Source organism: Doryrhamphus excisus, chromosome 2 (genome assembly GCF_030265055.1).
Source record: "Doryrhamphus excisus isolate RoL2022-K1 chromosome 2, RoL_Dexc_1.0, whole genome shotgun sequence".
Classification (NCBI taxonomy): domain Eukaryota; kingdom Metazoa; phylum Chordata; class Actinopteri; order Syngnathiformes; family Syngnathidae; genus Doryrhamphus; species Doryrhamphus excisus.
In genome coordinates, this window is record NC_080467.1 from 4,870,225 (window position 1) to 4,894,113 (window position 23,889).

Consider the following 23,889-nt stretch of genomic DNA (forward strand, 5'->3'; position numbering starts at 1 on the left):
GTTTTTTTGTTTGTTTTGTTGCAAGGAGTGAAAAAAACATGACGCAGACGTGTTGTGTTATTAACTACCACTGATGAGTTGACATTTTTCTCATTTTCGTCAATTAATTTCTCATTTTCACACTGGTAAGTTTGACTCAAAGCACGTTTTTCGTCTTTCACGTGGAACATTTAGTTAGCTGCTAGCGTTAGCCAAGCTAGCCGAGGGCAGCAAACTACGTTTTGGGAGAAACACAGAATACAAGAACCGTGGTCAATTTAAAAAGTTTAAAAAGTAACAATGGGGATGTGTGTTCTTTTTTAGGGAAATGGATGAAATTCATCCAGACTGGGCACCTTCGTTACATCTCGGACACACGGAGGCGGAAGCGGAAGCTCACAAAGATAGCAAGAGACTTTCTCCAACAATAGAGGACAAGGAGCGACTACGACAACAACCGGAAGCTGTTAGCAAGACTCAAATAGTGCTACACGTGGAAGGTATGTTTAATGTTCACCGACCAACAATGAAGTTTCAGGCGAACAGGACTCGACTCAGGACCTTCGGGAGCAGATTAGGGCTGTCAAATTATTTTAAAAAATTAATCAGATTAACCACTAATTTCTAAATTAATCGTGATTAATCACATCATTAAATATGCCAATTCGTATTGTATTTAAAGAATGGAAAGATAAATGATGATATATATTATAACACTAGTGTCTTAAATAGTAGTAGAACTTTTGAATCACACTGTAAACATGTTGAGGGGTTGTGTTGTTATATGGGGGGGGGCAATAATTGGGCCGATTATCACATATCACAGATTAATCAATATTGGCGAAAATGGAGACAATTAACTTTTTTTGCTGCTCCGAGAGTCTGTTGCTCTCTCTCTCTCTCTCTCTCTCTCTCTCTGTGTTTGGGGAAAAACAATAACAATTTATCAGTGTCCTAACTGTGTTCATCTTGTGTCAGTAAGTGGTGGTCTATGTAGCATTATAGAATGTGCATACAGGGAGCCTGCATGCATGCATGCAGATGATAAACTCACCAATGTTGGAGTTGCTAATAGCATTTTCCACCACTATTTTTTTGAGATAGGAAATGTTGGGAATGTTACCGATCACAGTGGAGTGGGCGTCCTCGGAGGCGGGCCGCTTTGGAAATTCAATGAAATACAGCTGGAATAGGTGCTGATTCTGGAAGATCTAGAAATCTTTCTGTGGGGGGTTATTGTGTGTAGCTGCTCTATAGGAGTCCACAACTCGATACAGCAGTAGTCCAGAGGTCCTTAGGAGTGTTTGATGCTTGGGAGTGTTACCGATCACAGTGGAGTGGGCGTCCCCGGAGGCACGCCGCTTTGGAAATTCAATGAAATACAGCTGGAATAGGCGCAGATTCTGGAAGATCTAGAAATCTTTCTGTGGGGGTTATTGTGTGTAGCTTGTGGCTCTATAGGAGTCCACAACTTGATACAGCAGTACTCCAGCTTCCACAATAATTCACGTTTGTGTCCTGCAGACTTCGAGCAGCTGATTGCTGATCAAGAAGAAAGGCCCCCTCAGCCACAGGTTGGGAGCTCCACTTGGGAGCAAGAGGAGCCACAGCCTATTAAAAAAGAAGAAGAAGAAGAGGAGGAGCCACAGCCCACCTTCATTAAAGACGAAGAAGTGGAGCCACAACCCCTCTACGTTAAAGAGGAAGAGGAAGAACTCGCTCATGAGGGAGAGCATCTTTCAGCGCCAGAGGAGGCTGATCTCACCAGGTTGCAACTGACCGGTGTCTCTGCGGTGACCGAACACCGTGAAGACAAACCACCCGACTTCCCACGGCTTCATCGTAGTCCAAGTGAGGACACGAGAGAGGCGGAGCCTTCATGCAGCAGCTCACTGCCACACGTGACAAGAGAAGCTGATGGAGACCACTGTGGAGGACCACAAGCGGACGACCTCTTAGCTCCACTGTCAGATAGCGACGACGCAACGTCCCCTGAAGATGAAGGCAGCGACTGCAACCAAGACTCTGATAGCTCCAAAAAGAAGACCGGTAAACATTTTACCTGCTCAGTTTGTGATAAAAGATTTACTTGTACGAGTAAATTGGCTCAACACATGAAAATACACACTGGAGAGAAACCTTTTAGCTGCTCAAACTGCGGTAAACGCTTCATCACAAAGAGTGCCGTGCGATCACACATGAGAACGCACACAGGAGAAAAACCTTTCAGTTGCTCACACTGCGGTAAAAGCTTCACCACAAAGAGTGCCCTGCGATCACACGTGAGAACACACACAGGAGAAAAACCTTTCAGTTGCTCAGACTGCGGCAAACGCTTCACTCTCAAGTCACACGTGCAAAACCACATGACAATACACACGGGAGAAAAACCTTTCAGTTGCTCAGACTGCGGTAAACACTTCACTCAAATGTCCAGCATGCAAAAACATATGAGAATACACACAGGCGAGAAACCGTACGGTTGCTCAGACTGCGGTAAATGCTTTACTCAAAAGTCAAGCATGGACAAACACATGACAATGCACACAGGAGAAAAACCTTACAGTTGCTCAGACTGCGGTAAACGCTTCACTCTCAAGTCAAACATGCAATCACATATGAGAACGCACGCAGGAGAAAAACCATTCCGTTGCTCAGACTGCGGCAAATGCTTCACTCACAAATCAAACATGCAATCACACATGAGAACGCACGTGGGGGAAAAACCTTTCAGTTGCTCTGACTGCGGCAAAAGCTTCACTCACAAATCAAACATGCAATCACACATGAGAACCCACGCGGGAGAAAAACCTTTCAGTTGCTCAGAATGTGGTGAACGCTTCCTGCTTAAACAAAGTATGCTATCGCACATGAGAACTCACACGGGAGAAAAACCTTTTAGTTGCTCGGATTGCGGTAAATGCTTTACTCTCAAGTCACGCATGCAATCACACAGGAGAACGCACACAGGAGAAAAACCTTTCAGTTGCTCAGAGTGCGGGAAACGCTTCCTTCATAAACGAAGTATTCTATCACACATGAGAACACACAGGAGAGAAAAACCTTTAAGTTGCTCAAATTGCGGCGACACATTTTCTTCACAGTCCACTTTGCATGAACACATGCAGAGTCACTGATGGTCTACTGGTTGGCTCAGTCACTGTGTTGTCATGTTCTTCGCATGCATCTTTGTTTATTAAATCCATTTTTTTTTACAAATGTGGTTTCATTTTGTAGTTAAAGGTGTTTTGACTGTTGTGATCACTAAATGCTGTAGCTGATGAAGTCACTTCCTGTTTCATTACTTCCAGATTGATCTGGAAATGTGATTCTTTTTACTGACTTGATTCATTCACTTCAATTCCTGAGTGAATTGGATGCGAGTGAAGAGCACATTTCAGGTCTTTGAAGGAAATTAGTGACCAAAATAGTAGTTTTTAGGCAAAAAATAGTAGTTTTTCATATTGTTTTCAATTATATGTAATGAAATAGAATCATTGTCAGGATGCACTGCAAGATAAAGACAGCAGAGCGACGACACAGTTCATTGCATAGCCCTCACAATCGACCAGGTACTGCACCCCCCTACCCCGTCTTTTCACAAAATTTTCACAAAATGGACTTCCTGGTATAGGTGGATCAGCCGGAGTGCACGAGAGAACGGTTTTATGGACGAACTGATGGAAAAACCGAGTGTACCTTGTATAACGGCTGAATCTTGAGCTTGATGGATTTAGGGCTGATGACGGAGTCTATGGCATAAATGCCAGCTTCATGTTGGAGACCAATTCCACGATGATAGCTCCAAGTCTGACTGAGCGCCGCCGTGGTATCCCAGCAGATGTAGTGAGCCCTCCGGAGATAGGTCCGACTGGACGACCGGAATCGCCCCATCCTTTTCCTGGATGGGAAACAACGGAGGCTGGGTGGTATATGCTGCTTTGAATGGAGACATACTTGTGGTTGAGCTCACCAAGGAATTGTGGGCGTATTCCACCCAGGGATGGTGGGAGGACCACGTGAAAGGGTGGGGTTCATCTTCCCAAACTAAAAGATGGTGACGTTGTAACGAAGAAGCAGATCCGATGAGGCAAACCAGTTGAAAGAGAGAACTTGAAACCAACAACCATGGCCAAAACAACCATAGTTTATACATTCAAATGCACTAATATACTTGGGAAACAACGTTTTTTAATTTTTCACAATGTGATTATTTTTGGTGCCTAGCTATTATCCAAGTATATTAGTGTATAATGTATAAATAAGATGAATTAACTTCAATTTCTTTGTAGAAAGTCTTTGAATTAAAGTAAGTACATTTACTTGTATTAATTTACAGCACAGCTTTGACTTATCCAATATGGCGGCCACGTTGACGTATCGCAACAGCGGATAAACGCACTCGATGCGGCGCATATCTATGTCCATGGCGGATGTGACGTAACGGCATTGCATTGTGGGGCTCCGGGGGAATCGGAAGAGTTTGTTGTGACTCCGACGGCACGTGTTTTTGTTGTTTTAAGAAGAAAAATAAGTTGTAACGAGTGAAAACATGGTGCAGACATGTTGCGTTATTAACTGCCACAATCGTCGCTTCCGGAAGAAAAAGGACGAGGTGACATTTTTCTCTTTTCCGACCTGGAAGCAAAACCAAGGCGCTGTGATCTGTGAGCTAACAAAGAGACACCGAATGGCCTGGATAGCAGCCGTGAGACGACCGAACATCACTCCCGACGCCATCACCCGACACATGGTGGTGTGTTCACGGCATTTTCACACTGGTAAATTTGAATTAAAGCACGTGTTTTGTCTTTAAACATGGAACATTTAGTTAGCTGCTAGCGTTAGCCAAGCTAGCTGAGGGCAGCTGTTTGTTTTCTTTCACTGATTTGTACGATGAATTGAGATAATATCAATAATAAGATCAATGTAAACAGTTTGAAAAGTAACAATGCGCGTGTGTGTGTGTGTGTTTTTTTTTAGGGAGACCAGCTCATGAAATGGATGAAAGCCATCCGGACTGGGCACCCTCATTACATCTCGGACACACGGAAGCGGAAGCTAACAAAGATAACAAGCGACTTTCTCCAACAAGACAGAACCACGAGCGACTACGACAACCGGAAGCTGTTAGCAAGACACATGTAGTGCTACACGTTGAAGGTATTGTAATGACCCTAAGAGGTATTATGTGTTTATGTGTTGTATTTGCGCATGTGTTTGCCATGGAGAGATATGTTCCGGGGTTGGGAAGGAAAAGGGGTGACGGACCGGAAGTGAGAGAGAACCCGCATGTTAGGCGTGGGTTACGGTTGCGACATTAGCCCTTGTTATGAAGCTTGGTTCTTTTTACCTTAATAGAAAAAACCCGGAAATGAATATTCCAATCTCTTGTTTGTCTACTTGCGCCGCTATAATCAAACAGAATAGTAATTGGAGCATGCGCAGTAAGACGTAAACATCAACATCACGTGATACCGACTTCTCGAGTTGTTCTTTCACTTGTTGGAATAACTCCGTATTGCCAGTTTTTCCTTCGTCCGGTCTTGAAATTTAGTTTGGATCAAAAACAAACTTATTGCAGCAGTCCAGTGCCGATTGCTAGCCTCCATTTTTAAAACAGAAGAACGTCTCGAGCTGCGTGTTACGTCATATCTGAGCATGCGCTGAAAAAACGCACCCGGGATAAATTTAAACAGTAAAAGGTACAATTCAATCCTGCTAATATTTTATAATTAAACTCGGCACATGTTTTATTATGGGCTTGCTCAGTAATGCAAGCCCCATAGACTGCTGCTTAGCATGGTAGCCGTTAGCATTTTAGCTAATTTACTCATGTCTAAAGGCAAATACACACATGGTATAATGCAGGGAGGTTATAGGACAACCTTGGCACTTTCTAAACTCGAGGCTCTCTTGCTCGGTGCTAACATGATAGCCATTAGCATGTTAGCATTTAAGCTAATTTACTCATGTCTAAAGGCAAATACACACATGGTATAATGCAGGGAGGTTATAGGACAACCTTGGCACTTTCTAAACTCGAGGCTCTCTTGCTAGGTGCTAACTTGATAGCCGTTAGCATGTTAGCATTTAAGCTAATTTACTCATGTCTAAAGGCAAATACACACATGGTATAATGCAGGGAGGTTATAGGACAACCTTGGCACTTTCTAAACTCGAGGCTCTCTTGCTCGGTGCTAACATGATAGCCGTTAGCATGTTAGCATTTAAGCTAATTTACTCATGTCTAAAGGCAAATACACACATGGTATAATGCAGGGAGGTTATAGGACAACCTTGGCACTTTCTAAACTCAAGGTTTTCTTGCTAGGTGCTAACATGATAGCCGTTAGCATGTTAGCATTTAAGCTAATTTACTCATGTCTAAAGGCAAATACACACATGGTATAATGCAGGGAGGTTATAGGACAACCTTGGCACTTTCTAAACTCAAGGTTTTCTTGCTAGGTGCTAACATGATAGCCGTTAGCATGTTAGCATTTAAGCTAATTTACTCATGTCTAAAGGCAAATACACACATGGTATAATGCAGGGAGGTTATAGGACAACCTTGGCACAGCCCACCTTCATTAAAGAGGAAGAAGTGGAGCCACAACCCTGTTACGTTAAAGAGGAAGAGGAAGAACTCGCTCATGAGGGAGAGCATCTTCCAGCGCCAGAGGAGGCCGATCTCACCAGGTTGCAACCGGTGACCGAACACCGGGGAGAACATGCAAACTCCACACAGAGGTGGCCGAAGGTGGGATTGAACCCCTGGTCTCCTAGCTGTGAGGTCTGCGCGCTAACCACTCGTCCACCGTGCCGCCCTAGGAAAGAAGCAAAGCTTATTAAATCCTACCCCTCCATCTGGTACTTTTACAATCAGTAACTGTTACATTTGTTCACTTCCTGCTAACCACTCGACCACTGTGCAGCCCTAAGTGCAGTAAAAATTACATTTTTTTCATTTTTTTTTCATTACATTTTTCTTCCACAATAATTCCTGTTTGTGTCCCGCAGACATCCAGCAGCTGATTGCTGATCAAGAAGAAAGTCCCCCTCAGCCACAAGGTGGCAGCTCCACTTGGGAGCAAGAGGAGCCACAGTCTATTAAAGAAGAAGAAGAAGAGGAGGAGCCACAGCCACCTCTGATTAAAGAAGAAGTGGAGCCAGTGCTCACCTTAATTAAAGAGGAAGAGGAGGAGCCACAACCCCCATATGTTAAAGAGGAAGAGGAGGAGCCACAACCTTGCTACGTTAAAGAAGAAGAACAAGAACTCTTGATCACTCATGAGGGAGAGCATCTTCCAGCGCCAGAGGAGGCTGATCTCACCAGGTTGCAACTGACCGGTGTCTCTGCGGTGACCGAACACTGTGAAGACAAACCACCCGAGTTCCCACGGCTTCATCGTAGTCCAAGTGAGGACACGAGAGAGGCGGAGCCTTCATGCAGCAGCTCACTGCCACACGTGACAAGAGAAGCTGATGGAGACCACTGTGGAGGACCACAAGCGGACGACCTCTTAGCTCCACTGTCAGATAGCGACGACGCAACGTCCCCTGAAGATGAAGGCAGCGACTGCAACCAAGACTCTGATAGCTCCAAAAAGAAGACCGGTAAACATTTTACCTGCTCAGTTTGTGATAAAAGATTTACTTTTATGAGTAACTTGGCTCAACACATGAGAACACACACCGGAGAGAAACCTTTCAGTTGCTCAAACTGCGGTAAAAGCTTCACCACAAAGAGTACCATGCAATCGCACATGAGGACGCACACAGGGGAAAAACCTTTCAGTTGCTCACACTGCGGCAAACGCTTCGCTCAAACATCGGGCATGCATAAACACATGAAAACGCACACAGGAGAAAAACCTTTCCGTTGCTCACACTGCGGTAAATGCTTCACGCTCAAATCAAACTTGCAGTCGCACATGAGAACGCACACCGGAGAAAAACCTTTCTGTTGCTCAGACTGCGGTAAATGCTTCACTCTCAAGTCAAACATGCAATCACACATGAGAACGCACACGGGGGAAAAACCTTTCAGTTGCACAGAATGCAGTAAAAGCTTCACTCTCAAGTTAAGCCTTCAAAAGCACATGAGGTCGCACACCGGAGAGAAACCTTTCATTTGCTCAGATTGCGGTAAACGCTTCACTCAAATGTCAAGCATGAAATCGCACATGAGAACGCACACAGGAGAAAAACCTTTCAGTTGCTCAGACTGTGGTAAACTCTTCACCAAAAAAAACAACATGCAAATCCACATGAGATCGCACACGGGAGAAAAACCATTCAGTTGCTCGGACTGTGGTAAAAGCTTTTCTCTGAAGTATAGTATGCAATTCCACATGAAAATGCACTCAGGAGAAAAGCCTTTCCATTGCTCCGACTGTGGTAAAAGTTTCACTCTCAAGTCGAACTTGCAATCACACATGCGAACACACACGGGAGAAAAACCTTTTAGTTGCTTAGACTGTGGCAAACACTTTGCGTACAAGTCAAACTTGCAATCACACATGAGAAAGCACACAGGAGGAAAACCGCTCAGTTGCTCACAATGCGGTAAACGCTTTCATCTTAAACAAAGTATGCAATCACATATAACACACAGGCGAGAAAAACCTTTAAGTTGCTCAAATTGTGGTGATGCATTTCTGTGGAAGTCCACTTTGCATGAACACACGCAGAGTCACTGATGGTGTACTGTTTGATTCCCCTTCCTTGCAGTCACAGTGTTGTTGTATTATTTGCACGCATCTTTGTTCAATAAATACATTCTGTTTTTATGAATGTCTAAAACAGGGGTGCTCACACTTTTTCAGCATGCGAGCTACTTTTAAAATGACCGAGTCAAAATGATCTACCCACTACAAAAATGCAAAACATCTATTTATTTTCAAATGTATTGAGGATTATTTGTACGTACAATGTATGTTGATGTACCTTACATAACCAAATGAGCCAATATTGCAAAACACACATAATTAACTATTAACATTTTTTGTAATTACCTGAGTTTACTTTGATGACTTGCACTGAATTGAACCAGCCAGGGATGCATAGTCCGGACAGTAGCTGCTGATAGCCAGCCTCAAGCACACTTCCAAATGTTTATCAGTCATGGATAATATCCGTATCATAATATCCGTATAATATTCCATATCCGTATGGAAGTGATATGTTTTTTGCCTTTTTACTTGGTCCAGTTTTTGCCTTTTTACTTGGTCCAGCTCCTTCACTCATTTTAGTGACCATAAACTTTAGCGAGGGCTTAAAATCTCGCAATTCGCCGACTAGCTTAGCACTTTGCATCGTTGTTTACGCATGAGCGGTGACCTAAAGGTCAAAATTCAGTTGTCATCTGATTGGTTGTCCTGTATGTCAATCAAGTAACGGGGATGGATGATAGGCTGACATCGTAAGTTCTGCTGCACTTAGAGACGTTGTTTGATTTGATTGGTCGCCCGAAGGGCAACATTCAGTTGTCATCTGAATGGCTGCCCTGTATGTCAATCAAGTGACGGCATTGATGCTGGGATGATATTTTTTTAATGTCACGCCGCGATCGACCAGTACCACCTCCGCGATCAACCGGTAGCTCGCGATCGACTTAATGAGCACCCCTGGTCTAAAAGATGTAGTGGTTTGATTCCGTTTACTGACTTGAGTTTGTATGGTTGACTCATTAAGGGATGGACTCCTTTCAGGTCTGGCTGGGTGAAACGATTATTTTTGTAATCGATTAATCTCGAAAATAGTTTTTCGATGCATCGATTCATTTTTAAATTCAATGTCGATTCGATTATCTTTCCATAATGTGACCTATATAGCGATTCATGCTCATTTTTATGCATGCATATAATACAAATGTCTTCTTTTCCAATATATTTTTTATTAACAAGGTCAAAAATTAGTTGTATTGACAAATCAACAATAAAGTGCACAGTGGAATCCTATAATAGCAAAAATACTAAAACTTTCTTTAATTTATTCATTTATTCATTCATTTTCTACCGCTTCGGGCGAGAGGCGGGGTACACCCTGGACTGGTGGCCAGCCAATCACAGGGCACATTTAGACAAACAACCATTCACACTCACATTCATACCTATGGACAATTTGGAGTGGCTAATTAACCTAGCATGTTTTTGGAATGTGGGAGGAAACCGGAGTACCCAGAGAAAACCCACGCACGCACGGGGAGAACATGCAAACTCCACACAGAGAGGGTGGAATCGAACCCAGGTCTCCTAGCTGTGAGGTCTGCGTGCTAACCACTATAACGCCGTGCAGCCCCATATCAATGAAGTATAATAATAATAATAATAAGCGGTAGAAAATGAATGAATGAATAATAATATTGATAAGGATAAGCGGTAGAAAATGAATGAATGCATAATAATAAAGATAAGAGGTAGAAAATGAATGAATGCATAATTATAAGGATAAGCGGTAGAAAATGAATAATAATCCATTAACCTAAAAATTAAAAGTTAAATTAAAACAACAATAAATGCTGGATTAAAAAAAATATATATAACTTTTGTATTAGAGGAGTGTGTGATATGGGAAGCGAATACTGTAGGTAGCGATCGGCGATCGTCTAGTCGAGTCTTAATCAGTGACGTCATGTAGCACAATGAAGAATCCAGAGCGAGGAGAAAGTTTTTCAGTTTAAGTTTATACGCTCGTTTTTGTGTCGTTTGCTCGCGCTTACTTTTCTTACTTTAAACGAAGGCCATAGAAATTACATCACTTAACCCTGTTGCCAAAATAAGAGCACAGGTAACTAAAAAAAAAAAAAAGACACTTCCGACCTTCAAAATAACAGCACATGCTGTGGGGTGGTCCAAAATAATGGCGTCACAAAAATAGCTACATTACCAACGCCTCAGCAAGAAAAGTAGCTATTGGCTGTCATGGAAGGCGCTGAATGACGTCATTAGTTAGTTTGCATATTATTTGCATACGTTGTGAGCTGTAGCGAAAAAACAACCTGGCAGGAGAATTAACACAAGTATGGAAGACCGTTTCCGCCATTGAAAGAAAGGTCTCAAAATGGCGGAAGCGCGGGTTTTCCATAGAGTAAAAACAAGCACTAGGTTTTAACGGAATAACAGTTATTCCAATGAAAAACTCTGGGAAGCCGGTATCACGTGATGTTTGTGCTTTACTGCGCATGCCCCATTGACTATTCTGTTTCCCATGATACAGTCCGAAGCGTCACGTGTCCACTTTGACCAATAAAATTGTTTGTTTGGCATTTCCCTTCTGTGATTGGCTGAACGAAATTTAAAAGTATTTTCAACGACTCCATGACATTTGAGCGCCAGAAAGGCTGAGTGAAGTTCGGCGAGCGGAAGCAAACACACAATAATACATCGAACACAAAGCTAAAGGTAAGCGTTTTTGAGTTATTTGATATGGCTAACGCTAGCTAAGATGCTAATGCGAAAACTGCGCTGGTTTTTGGCGTTAAATTGTTCCGTTTAAATAAAAATTCTCGTCGTGGTGCCTTGTTTAAAACAAACAAACACAGACCTTTTTTATTTTTATTTTTACAGGAGTCATGGCTTCACACAACCTGAGTGGAATCAAACGAGATGAAAAGGGGAGAAACATCCAAGTAGTCGTCAGATGCAGGTAAGGAATATTAGCACTAAAATGACAAAAGAGAAGTAATTATGTCAATGTGTCGAATAATCATGTAAAAAAAAAAAAAAGAGTCACGAATATTAGGCTCCTTTCACCCAGCTAGCTTTTGTGTGTGTACTGCCTGACCAAAGTATTGTCGTTTATTTTTTAAAATAACTTCACTTGTTGCTCATTTGGTTTCAGAAATGGAGTTGTATCATTTAATTAATAGTACATTTTATTTGTATAGCGCTTTTCAGGGTAGTCAAAGACAGTAGAGAATTTTTTTTTAATTTAGAAAAAAACAGAGTAAAAGATGCATTAAAATACAATATCAAAACATTAATTCAGAGCTAAAACAAGGCTAAAAGCAGGGGGTGGGGGGTGCAGCAGTCAGGTATAAAAAGTGAGACATTAAAAACGGATTTAAACAGGTGGGTTTTGAGTTGTTTGAAGGTGGCAAGGTCGGGGGGCAAGCACGGAGTGAATGGGGGCAAAGAGTTCCAGAGGGTGGGGGCAGCGATGGAGAAGGCTCTGTCACCCCGGGTTCTGAGCTTGGTTTTACAGGGAAGTGCCAGGAGGTTGGAGTCCGAGGAGCGAAGGGGACGCGGGGGATTGTTTGGATGGAGGAGGTCCGTGAGATATGGGGGGGGGTCAGATTGTGGAGAGCTTTGTAGGTGATGACGTTGAAATGGATACGTTGGTGGCAGGGAGCTAGTAGAGGTTTTTAAGGACGGGAGCGGGTGGAGGTGAGGTTCTGAATATATTGTAGTTTGTTGAGGGTTTTGGATGTTGTACCGTAAAGAATACTGTAGCAGTAGTCCATTCTGGATGTGATAAACGCGTGGATCAGGGATTCAGTCTGGCTATGTTCTTAACATGAAAAAATGCTGTCCAGGTAATTGTTTGGGGTTCGAAAGAAAGGGTAGGATCCAGGAGGAATTAAGACAGAATGCCAGACTATGCTTGGAGCCTGAAGTATAAGAAGGAGCTCCATCTGCTGAATAATTTGCCTTCTGTTTTTGGACTTTAGTGGGCAACAAGAATTTAAAATGAACATGACAACTGTGTTGCATTTGTAAAAGCCCATCGCTTGCAGAAAGGATTGCCACAAATCCTGCAGAATATCTGTTGGAACCTTCAGGATTCCCTCACAAAACAGTCAGGTTTGGTGGAGTAATATGAGGACTAGGGGTTAAAAAAGTATGCAAAAATACACGCAGCCCCGTTCCCTTCCAAATCTGAATCCAAATGAAGTTATTTATTTCTCAGGCGCCAACTGCCACTGAAAGCTTGCCATGTTTGAACATTTCCCCCTCTCAGACCGTTCAACACGATGGAGCGCAAGTCCTCCCACAGCGTGGTTGACTGCGACCCAAACAGGAAGGAAGTGATCATGAGGACAGGAGGCGTTGTGGACAAGGCATCCAGGAAGACGTACACCTTTGATATGGTGGCCGATTGTTGCCGTCTTTTGTTTCATGTTGTTGTGAGGTGGACTCTGACATCTTGTTTACTTCTGGTCCCGCAGGTTTTCGGACCAGCCGCTAAGCAGATCGAGGTGTACCGCAGCGTGGTGTGCCCCATTCTGGATGAGGTCATCATGGGCTACAATTGCACCGTGTTTGCGTGAGTGTGCACGGTGGTGACGGACATGTACCCGGTGAATACGGGCGGCTTTTCACTGTGTTGTCTTCCAGTTATGGTCAAACCGGAACCGGGAAGACGTTCACCATGGAAGGAGAGAGGAGTCCGGATGAGCAGTTCACGTGGGAAGAGGCAGGTCGAAGTCATCTCTGGCAAGTGGACCTCAATACCGTAAAGTGACCGCTCTCATTTTGTTTCTCCTCCAGGATCCTCTGGCCGGTATCATCCCTAGAACTCTCCACCAGATCTTTGAGAAGCTCTCGGAGAACGGCATGGAGTTCTCTGTTAAAGTGTCTCTGCTGGAGATCTACAACGAGGAGCTCTTTGACCTGCTCAGCCCCAGCGAGGACGTCAACGAGAGGCTGCAGCTCTTTGACGACCCGCGGAACAAGGTCCATTGCTTCAGTCCGTTTCTGGCACCGCGCTGCTTTGTGCTAACATTATCATGCTAACGTGTTGCTGTCGTGATGGCAGCGCGGCGTGGTGGTCAAAGGTCTGGAGGAGGTGACGGTTCACAACAAAGATGAGGTTTATCTCATCCTGGAGAGAGGAGCCGCCAAGAGGAGGACTGCCTCCACGCTCATGAACGCATACTCCAGGTAGCCCCGCCCCCGCTGCCTTCTGATTTCATTCATGAGTTATTTTTCTGAAAACCTGCCATTCTTGGGGAAAGTCTTAGAAAGGAGGATAGGAAATACTTAGCTGGAATTAGCCATTTGGGCTGAGACGGTTACTTTTAACTGCGGGGTTCACCAGGGGTCAATCTTGGGACCCCTATTATTCAATTACATGCTTCCTCTAGGCCAACTAATACGCACCTGCAATGTGTCCTACCACAACTATGCAGACGACACTCAGATCTACGTGTCATTGACGGCAGGTCAACATGGGCCTGCATATTTGCTTTGTCGGCATCGAACAGATCCGTATGTGGATGCTAAACAACTTTCTTCAGCTGAAGAGAAAGAGTCATGAGTCACCTTGAGACTCTTTTTGTAAAATCTCATAATCGGGGTGGAAATCTCGGGGTGGTAATGGACTCGGGTCTGAACTTTAATAGCCGGAAATAAACATGATGAGGCTGCGTTTTCAGTTTTATGCTAACAGTCTTCCGGAAGTCATGTGACAACCCTCAGCTTTAGCAATGTCAAACCCAGGCTGAAAAAAACTTCTATTGTTAATATTAAAGGCTTTTAACTAATATTAACTACAGGGCTCGACAATAACGATGTACCGATGGCCCGGGGCAAGTTCAAACAAAATTCGGGCAAGTAAATCCAATCATTAATATTCCCGTCGGGCAAGTGCACTTTAGCATGCCGTACTGGCAAGAGTTTTTTTTAAGCGGTTCTTGTTGGGTGTTGGTAAAACACGGACTGCGTAATTCCGGTGGTAATTTGCAAACCAATCCTTGCAAATCTTGAAATGGACCAATCAGAATCGTTTATTTAGACCGCGGTCCGTAATCCACAATCCGCGTTTTACCCACACCCGTTCTTGTTCGCGATCAACCAATCAGCGATCGTTTTACTAGGAAAACATCTATCATGGCGTCCCTGCCAACATCGTCTAATTCTTCAACAACTTCTGAAGGAAAACAGCAAAAAGTGATGAACCAGTGCCTCCTAAACAAGTATTTTATTAGCGGCAGCAAATCAAATGATGGCACAGGTGAGTGAATCACATTGCTGTGACAATTTGAAGCGGTCACAATGAAACACCACCCATTAGATCCAATACCAAGTGCTGATTTTGCACAAGCTGCAAAATCTAGCGGTTCAATTTCTCTGTGTATTTTTCTCACCTTTGCTTCACAAATTATTGTTTGACCATTGAGCATTTTTTTCTGGATTAAAAACACTTTACTAGTACACAAATGTGTCTATTCAATGTTTAATTGTGGTGCACAACTTATAAATATCACTGCTTACTACGACTACGACGTGTAAGGTAGCATGTCTGAAAATTGTGGAGATGTATTTAACATACATCCTCCAAATACAATGCATCAGTACTATTATCTGATGAATTATCAGCATATATTGATATATGATATCATTATGGCACTTTTCATTTTACATGGGGCAAGTTCGGGCAAGTAGTTCTCACCTTAAGGATTCCCCATGGGCAAGTAATTTTTGTTTTTAACGTAGAGCCCTGAACTAATCTTTTTAAACTTTTCTTACGTTTTTATTTCATTTTTATTTTTTCTTTTTAGTCCTAATCCTTAGTCTTTAGCTTTTAACTCCAGTATTTTCTCAGGGGGGGGGGGGGGTCCTCCACACTGGGGGCTGTGTCGGGTCTGCTGAGGGGGTGCCATCCTTGGGTTTCTTTGACCCGGCCGGCTGGGGGTTCCTCCCTTTTTGATGTGGGGGTCCGTCCGTCTTTTGGAGTCGGGGGTGCTGGTCCCCCCCCCCGGGTGCTGGTCCCCCCCCCCGGGTGCTGGTCCCCCCCCCCCCCCCCCCGGGTGCTGGTCCCCCCCGTTTTTAATTCTGTAAAGCACTTTGTGTTGCATGTCTTTGCAGGATAAGTGCTCTACAAATAAAGTTGTTTTAATTTGATGTATTCAACAAAGTATTTTATCTGTACTCGTTTGTTTGTTTAATGGAGTGACCCTTTGTTTCCACCAGACACTTTGAATTAGCGTGTGTACGACTGCTGCGCTATAAATAAACTTGGCTTGCCTTCATTCAGAATCCACTGACTACCTTCTGCTTTGTGTGTCCAGTCGCTCCCACTCTGTGTTCTCGGTCACCATCCACATGAAGGAGATGACGCTGGACGGCGAGGAGCTGGTGAAGATTGGAAAGCTCAACCTGGTAAAAAAAAAAAAAAGCTTTTCTTAACAAAACATGGCGTACTTGTTTCTTCGGCGAGTGACAAGCACCGTCTCATGCCAGGTGGACTTGGCCGGCAGTGAGAACATCGGGCGGTCAGGTGCTGTGGACAAACGGGCCCGAGAGGCGGGGAACATCAACCAGTCTCTGCTGACTCTGGGTCGCGTCATCACCGCACTGGTGGAGAAACGACCGCACATCCCGTACAGGTTTGCAAACACACACACACACACACACACAGGTTGTCATTGATTACATCATTCACCTGCTTGGGAGGGGGTGTGGCTTATATGAATTTTCACAAAATAGGATTACATATCTATTTGGAAATTGAATACTTTTGGAATTACAGCATAGTTATTTTTCTTTAGCATTATTAGAGCCATCTTGACATAAATAACACCCCTATAGTCACCATTACATTGTCTACTTTACTTCACTTAGGGCTGGACGATATCGACAAACTCAGATCCGATATATTTAGGTTGAATATCGCATGTTTTGTCCACAAAGTGAATTTAGACAAAAGTCAGATATTTTTATATTGGACAATAGCTGCTAAAATAAAATTGTACATTGTCTTTAAATATAGAAATAATTAATCCAATGTGCAATCATGCTGCACTCACAGTAGTCTCTGTAGCCCGCTTAGCGCCATTAGCGCTTCCATCTCATCTTCCCCATGACGACAGACGGTAAACATGGTTGATACCGTCTTTACATATCAACCTTTATACAGTCTTTTTCGCTCTTCAATCCCGCGATGCAGCCTCTCCTCAATATCACTGCGGGGATCTAAGATTGCTCCGTGTAGCGAAAGGGTGCTTAAAGCTAACAGATGGGTGTAAACAATGGAGCAAGCTACAAGCGTAATAAGATGAACATCAATAGCTGCACACTTGCTTAATGGCTGTGGCACAAAAAAACAATAAGGAATAAATAAAGCACCATTAAACACTAAAAGCGCGGCAGAAGACACGGAACTGACTTAACTAGCGGATACTGGAGTGTCGCAGGACAGTAAGTGCTGTCCCACTCATGCACTTCATATGCATCGTAGCGGCGTGAATTAAAAATCGAGACGTGGTTAACTGCCGCCTCCACAAGCCCGCTTGTGTTTGTGTGTGCGCACCACTGTGGAAGCCTGCAGCCAGCCTCTGCCTCATAATGCCACCAAAGCAACATGAACACACTCATTTGTTAACACTCCCCTCTTTCTGGGGACTATGTAAACCAGGGGTGTCCAAAGTGTGGCCACAGGTGATTTGTGGACCGTATTTTATTTTTTTTTTAATGGGCTGATGAACGACACATTGTAGAAACAAAATGTAAAATAAAAATAAATAAATAAAACTTCATGGTTTATACTGCATTTGATTGATGAAACACCTCAAGGGTGCGGCTTGGACACATCCTCAGTGAAGGACCTAGGGTCATTGGGTGTTTCGGGTCTTTGATCTTCAGACACCCTCACCTAGGCGACCCAACCGGGGGTGATCAGGCCCCGGTTTGTGTCCAAGCAGCGTGCTACTCCATGTGTCTCCCCTGTTGATCCACAGCCACCTCGAGGCTTTTTCGGCCGCCTCGCTGATGTTTTTGGTGGCCCTTCTTTCTTGCAGCCCTCTGATGCCAAGGAGCTTGAGTGTTTGAGTTTAACAATTTCCAGCATTAAAAATGGCTAACTAAAATAACTAACTAAAATAAAAAATAAATAAATAAATAACTGAAAAAAATAAATAACTGAAAAAAAAAAAAAAACTAAAATACAAATATGGTATAGTCGGGTCTGGAACCAATTAACTGCGCTGTAATGGTAGTGGAAACATTGTGACACGGCCGGCTTGCATTTACATCCTTTTGACGTGCTTCTGGCCCCATGACGCAGAGAGTCCAAGTTGACCAGAATCCTGCAGGACTCCCTGGGAGGACGCACCAAGACCTCCATCATTGCCACCGTGTCGCCCTCCTCCAGCAACCTCGAGGTGCTTTCTAACGCTCCTGTGGACACAAAAACGACACACATCATGGTAGCCTGAAATGTGTGTGTGTGTGTGTATGTGTGTAGGAGACTCTGAGCACGTTGGAGTACGCCAGCAGGGCAAAGAACATCATGAACAAGCCTGAGGTGAACCAGAAGCTCACCAAGAGGACGCTCATCAAGGTAGTCAAGCTCCGCCTCCACGAGCATCTTCCAACATGGCCGCTGATCATCATCATGATGATGATTGTGTTGGTGTCGCTCCAGGAATACACGGAGGAGATTGAGCGCCTGAAGCGCGACCTGGCCGCCACTCGGGACAAAAACGGCGTGTACCTGTCATCCGAGAACTACACGTACGTTCTGGTGTGATTACGTGTGCGTGCATGTGCACTGAAAGTGTGGCGTGTTTTTCAGGAGCATGATGGGACAGATCAGCACGCACGAGGAACACATAGCAGAGTACACCGAGCGCATCGCCGCCATGGAGGAGGAGCTCAAAAAGGTAGAAAGGACCTTCGAGTCTCTAACTTCCTGTCTACACCTTTTTTGATCCCACAGTAGCTTTTATTTGTATCTGTGTCAGATGTTAATTTAAGCCTTGGTGGAGATATGCGCTACTTCCTGTCTACGGTCAGACACATTTTTCTGTGGCTGTCCAAATGCGTTCATGGCGGGCCGTACTGTAGCTTTAACCCACATGCGTCCCTTGGAGTGGCGTCCCATCACACTGTGCTCCGTCTGCAGGTGACCGAGCTGTTCATGGACGGCAAAAGCAAGCTGGACCAGTGCGCCGCCGAGCTGGATGACAAACAACAAAGGTGACGGTCGGGACTCGGTTGGTACGCGGGTGCCTTCTAACTCTCTGGCTCGCTGTGACCTCGCTGTGTCTTCTGCGTCTCTGGAGCGCAGGCTGGACGACGCCAGCAGGGACCTGCAGCGGACCAGAGAGAAGCTGGCTCAGGAGGAGTTCATCAGCGCCGAGCTGCACTCGGCCCAGGAGAACCTCCACAGCGCCGCCACGCAGGTAGGGGCCCGCCTCTCGCATAACATAAGACTAAGACTGTGATTGACGGTGCGTGTTTCGCTCATGGGTGTCCAAACTTTTGCCAGAAAGTCCACTTTGCTGCTATTAAAAACAAGAAAATATTCACTAAATCCCTCGTTTAAGATTAAGATATGCCTTTATTCGTCCCTCAGTGGGGAAATTTGTAAGTCAATTGAACGTAATATTAATAAACTGAATAAATAATATAAGACATATGAATAACGAAGCCATTTAAGATGTAAATGTTTTGGATTCAATGATTCTTTTAACATTGAGTGTCATGATTGACTCTACTTGCTCTGCTGCCCTCTGCTGGCTTTTTTTTAACTCTTAGTCCTTAACGCATTTGTTTCCTCCTGCCATGTTGCTAGTATTCCTTGTTTGCCGGGAATAATCTGCTGCCAAACAGCTTAAGTATATCAATGATGGCTCCAAAAAAACATAGAGGACTATGGACTATGCCACTTTTCCGGTTTGTGCTTTTCTAGCTTGTAATGAATGTTATTGTGAGATCATTTAAGCCCAGAAATGACTGCCTGTTCTGGCGACATCTGCTGGTCAATGTGGAGTACTACAATTACAAGTTGAAGTTCCTTCTGCTTTGTATTTTAGTTCATTTAGCCATTTTTATGCTTACAAATACTCAATTTAGGCCAACAATATGTGCAATTTGCTTAAGTTTGCATTTTTAAAACCTGTCAACCACAAAACAGCAATATATAAAATTTAAAAAATGCAATGTAGCGAGAGACAGTTTATTTTATTTATATTAATTAATTTTACTTGGCAAATAAATATTGTCCACATAATATCGAATGAACCTTTTTGTGTTGATAAAATAGTAATTCTTGTGTAGCCGGGCCTCAGGTTTCCCGCACGGCAACTGGCCTAAATAGTGGAAAAAAAACACTCAATATTTTCAATGAAATGTGATTTATTCTTATTACTGTTTTAGCATGTAGCATATGTCATGTGATGCATGCTAAGTGATATTTTTCTCTATAAGGCGAACTAGTTGAATTAACTAAATGAGTGTGTCCTGTATGTGGCCACAGCTGCTGAGCACAGCGGACGCCAGCACCGGCGACGTCTCGGGTCTGCACGCCAAGCTGGACAGGAAGAAACTGGTAGCGCCATCAAACCTGAAAATTTTTATTTTTGCACATCAGTGACTCAAATGTGCGCCGACAGAGCTCTGTGATTTGAACGTGCAGGTGGAGCAGCACAACGAGCGGGCGCAGCTGAGCTTCGCCGAGCGCATGGCTGCGACCTTCGACGGCGTGCAGCGCTGCGTGGAGCGCCAAGGCGCCGAACACGCCCGCATCCTCAGCGACTGCTCTCAGGCCATCGGTACGGTCAGAACCACCGGACGTGATTCCGGCTCAGTGTGATGCAAGTTGCGCCTTCCGTTTAGGCAACATCGTGGACCTCAACACGGCCGCCCTGACGTCGACTGTGAGCGGCGTGGAGAAGCTGATGGGCGGAGTCGGGAGGCTGGTGGATGACGGCGTGGCGCGGTGTCGGGAACGGGTGATTCAGCACCGGACGCAGGGCGAGCGCAGCACGCAGTCTGTGATGGAGCTCCTGGTGAGGATGTTGACTGTCCCTTGCAGTCTTAACGCCAACAACAATGGCGCCGCTGTCACTATGAACGTGTCCATCACAGTAACGGGACTTCCTAGCACACTTCCTGTATTGGCGTGTCACATCGCCACCTGGTGGCGTGACTTCTCGAAGGCTCACTGATTGTTTGTCTGTGCAGGAGGAGCACCAACGGGACATGGAGGTTCTCCAGGGTCAGACTCTGACTGGTCTTTCCGCACTGAAAGAGCTCATCGCCTCCCTTCGGAGCAGCATGGAGGAGGTGCAGCGGGCTGTGACTGACAAGGTTTGTGAAGAGGAAAATTTTGGATTGGCATGTAACGCTTCTTCTCACCAAGTGGTCTTCCTGTGACAGGTGGAGGCTTTTAAAGAGACGGGCCAAGTCTTCTCCAGCTTGGTGCGGGAGATGGCGGATCTGGGCGAGGCCGTCGTGCAGAGTGTGAACGCCGTTCAAGCCGATCGGGACCGGCTAGAGGAGGAGATCGGAAAAGCTCAGATGGTAAGAGAAGAATTCTGTGAGTCGCCGCCGCCATATCGACTTATTCTTCTGCTTCAGAGCGACGAGCAGAGCATCCAGCAACTGCAGGAGCAGCTCAACCAGCTGAAGATGATCAGGCACCAGCGCTACGAGAACCTGCGCTCGTCCTCCAGAGCCCTGAAGACTCCTCTTCAGAACATTCAGGAGAACCTAAGCAGGTGAGGCTCCGTTCTCCTGTTCATGTGACGTCAAAAAAAAACCCGCCTTCTGCTCTCCTCTTAGCGACTGCAGCTCCAGGATGAAACGAGCCTCCACTCACGAGGACCTTCTCTCCTCCACCGCCTCCTCTCTGATCTCCTCGCTGCATCTCCACGTGGACCAGAGCCAACGCATGCTGGAGGAGGCCCGCGGTTGCTGCGCTCACCTTCAGCAGCCTGTGTCAGGTACCAGTTCTTCTGAGATACAGATAGCTGAGTCGTGGTCTTCATGTTTTTTGAGTCGTGGTCCTCACGTTGTGTCTGCAGCTCAACTCCAACAAGACCTGGACTGGAGCTCCAGACTCAAGGAGCGTATCCAAAAAGGAGCCCAGGAAGAGCGCTCCCTGGTTGGGAAAATGTGCGCAGACGCTGAGGAGCTCGGTCAGGTAAGACCTCGCTTGCAGCGATTCCCAGTGTAGACGCTTACGAGGTGACCCCACCACGCCTCCCCCTTCCAGAGCTTGAAGATGTACAGCACCGAGCAGCTCCACACGATGGAGGCGGAGCTATCGCGGCAGCACGAGGAAGCGAAGGAAGCCCTTACGGTGCTGCAGAAGAAGACATCCTCGGACGGCGCCGCACTGGACCGGCATCAGGCTGACATCCTGGTCCAGGTGGAGGCCAGTCAACGAATGCTCGGCACGTTCCTGCAGGAGGAGCTGCAGCATGACGTTCCCACAGGTAAAGGAGGTTTACCTCTTCATCACTTCATCGACCGCGACCTCCTTCTCACGACAACCTCCGGTCCGTCTCCTCAGGTATGACGCCTCAGCGGCGGGAATTTGTTTACCCCCGCAATGTGGCCAAGTCCTGGACCCGCGCTGAGCTGCTGGAGAGTCTGAGGATGCAACAGGAAGAGCTGAGGGCGGCCTCCGCGGAGGAGGAGGAGCCGGAAGACGAGGAGGACGGCAAACACCAGGTGGAGCATGTATGTGTACGCTCATCTTGCAAATGCATTTCCTGTCAGCAGTGCAGTCATGTGACCTGCAGAGCGCCTGCTACTGGACTGGCATGCACATTAATTACACCTGTGAGGTTACTTCATGAACATACCGTCATCGTGTGTTTCGTCGTGAATGCTTCAGGACTCCCTGGAGGGGGAAGTGAGCAACGAAAGCGCGGTCACCGAGGGCTCCTCCGTTGACGAGAACCTTGTTTTCAACGAGAGCAAACGCGTTCCCTTCTTCAAGGTGAGCGAGCGCCAGACGGGATAAGCGAGGCTTCCCGTCGTGTCAGGGAAAATGAATATTAAAGTGTTTCCTTGTTTCCCGCTCCAGAAAAAGAGGGGCGGAAAGAAGGAGGCGAAGGCGTCTGGCAAGCAAGGCAAAGCATCCGACGACGCCATGTCCCCCGCGCTCAAGTCCAGACTTCCACTCCGCTGTATGAACTAAGCACATGCTGGTTTATTTGTTTTTTTTTAAACCTGTCTCTTTCTTTTAAAATTTAATAATCATACTTTAGAATCATATATATGTTCGTAGTTGTACCTTTTTTATCTGTGTAATAAAAAACATTTTTACTTACTTTGTATTTTTATTACTTTGTAATTACTTTGTATTTTGTATAGTTGACTTTTCCACTTTTCTCACCTATAAATGTAGTTAGAATGTTGTATTGTGGTGTTAAACCAGGCCAGACCATCAGAAAATGAGGGTTGCTTATTTGGAATTGAACCCTGAAAGAAGTTTGGGATGACTTTTCACGCTTTTTTTTTTTTCGTCAATGCAGTCCAGCTGCATATTGCCTGCACTCAGTAAATGCGGAGCTACAGTATGTATCCGGAAGTCCTTGGGAGTGCGACCAATCACAGCAGAGTAGGCGTACACAAAAGTAGGGCCAGGGACAACACTGCAGAAAGGTGCAGAATCTGGAAGATCCAGAAAGCTTTCTGTACGGGTTATTGTGTGTTGCTCTATAGCAGGGGTGGGTAAACTTTGACTCGTGGGCCGCATTGCCAGAACATATTTAACACACACACACACACACACACACTATTTTACGCTTATTATTCTAACAGTCCGCCTTGAATTATTATTCTAATTTTATTTGTAAAAGTGTCATACTATCAACTATATGTTCTCATTTCCCTCAAACTATGAAATTCATTCATTTTCTACCGTTTTTTCCTCGCGGGGGTGCTGGAGCCTATCCCAGCTGTCTTCTAGAGAGTTGCAGGGTACACCCTGGACTGGTGGCCAGCCAATAACAGGGCACATATAGACATACAACCATTCACACTCACATTCATACCTGTGGTCAATTAACCTAGCATGTTTTTGGAATGTGGGCAGAATACCCGGAGAACATGCAAACTCCACACAGAGATGGCCGAGGGTGGACTTGAACCCTGGTCTCCGAGCTGTGAGGTCTGTGTGCTAACCGCTCTACCGCCGTGCAGCGGTATTCATTCATTCATTTTC

At 45.1% G+C, this 23,889-nt stretch overlaps 2 protein-coding genes across 6 annotated transcripts; both read left to right on the forward strand.

Annotated features, from left to right (window-relative positions):
- Positions 1–4,415: 4,415 nt before the first annotated feature.
- On the forward strand, positions 4,416–9,873 carry LOC131112789 (gastrula zinc finger protein XlCGF57.1-like). Of its 3 annotated transcripts, none has more exons than XM_058064203.1 (3): positions 4,416–4,760; positions 4,963–5,142; positions 7,003–9,873. In XM_058064203.1, exons 1-3 carry the CDS (start codon positions 4,532–4,534, stop codon positions 8,682–8,684), a joined length of 2,091 nt encoding a protein of 696 aa, XP_057920186.1. In that variant the 5' UTR covers positions 4,416–4,531; the 3' UTR covers positions 8,685–9,873. The 3 variants fall into 3 exon arrangements, with proteins under 3 accessions (XP_057920186.1, XP_057920187.1, XP_057920188.1); XM_058064204.1 differs by having other exon boundaries at positions 4,416–4,735; XM_058064205.1 differs by lacking the exons at positions 4,416–4,760; positions 4,963–5,142 and adding an exon at positions 6,475–6,681 and having other exon boundaries at positions 7,319–9,873.
- Positions 9,874–11,254: 1,381 nt separating this feature from the next.
- On the forward strand, positions 11,255–22,992 carry kif11 (kinesin family member 11). Of its 3 annotated transcripts, XM_058059491.1 has the most exons (27): positions 11,256–11,387; positions 11,553–11,631; positions 12,946–13,075; positions 13,154–13,251; positions 13,323–13,401; positions 13,476–13,661; positions 13,744–13,868; positions 15,998–16,088; positions 16,170–16,315; positions 17,992–18,088; positions 18,172–18,267; positions 18,352–18,440; positions 18,502–18,589; positions 18,832–18,905; positions 18,997–19,111; positions 20,188–20,259; positions 20,347–20,482; positions 20,547–20,719; positions 20,895–21,020; positions 21,090–21,233; positions 21,291–21,430; positions 21,495–21,655; positions 21,737–21,855; positions 21,928–22,150; positions 22,228–22,397; positions 22,555–22,659; positions 22,747–22,992. In XM_058059491.1, exons 2-27 carry the CDS (start codon positions 11,558–11,560, stop codon positions 22,858–22,860), a joined length of 3,171 nt encoding a protein of 1,056 aa, XP_057915474.1. In that variant the 5' UTR covers positions 11,256–11,387; positions 11,553–11,557; the 3' UTR covers positions 22,861–22,992. The 3 variants fall into 3 exon arrangements, with proteins under 3 accessions (XP_057915453.1, XP_057915462.1, XP_057915474.1); XM_058059470.1 differs by having other exon boundaries at positions 11,255–11,387; positions 21,090–21,430; XM_058059479.1 differs by having other exon boundaries at positions 11,255–11,387; positions 21,090–21,430; positions 22,228–22,388.
- The last annotated feature ends 897 nt before the right edge of the window (positions 22,993–23,889 follow it).

Excerpts from the sequence above, each read along its gene's own strand:
- LOC131112789 (XM_058064203.1), top strand. The coding sequence starts at position 4,532 with ATGGTGCAGACATGTTGCGTTATTAACTGCCACAATCGTCGCTTCCGG. Across the intron at positions 4,761-4,962 it reads TTCACGGCATTTTCACACTG|GGAGACCAGCTCATGAAATG; the intron begins GTAAATTTGAAT and ends GTTTTTTTTTAG. Across the intron at positions 5,143-7,002 it reads TGTAGTGCTACACGTTGAAG|ACATCCAGCAGCTGATTGCT; the intron begins GTATTGTAATGA and ends TGTGTCCCGCAG.
- kif11 (XM_058059470.1), top strand. The coding sequence starts at position 11,558 with ATGGCTTCACACAACCTGAGTGGAATCAAACGAGATGAAAAGGGGAGA. Across the intron at positions 11,632-12,945 it reads CAAGTAGTCGTCAGATGCAG|ACCGTTCAACACGATGGAGC; the intron begins GTAAGGAATATT and ends TCCCCCTCTCAG. Across the intron at positions 16,089-16,169 it reads AGATTGGAAAGCTCAACCTG|GTGGACTTGGCCGGCAGTGA; the intron begins GTAAAAAAAAAA and ends GTCTCATGCCAG.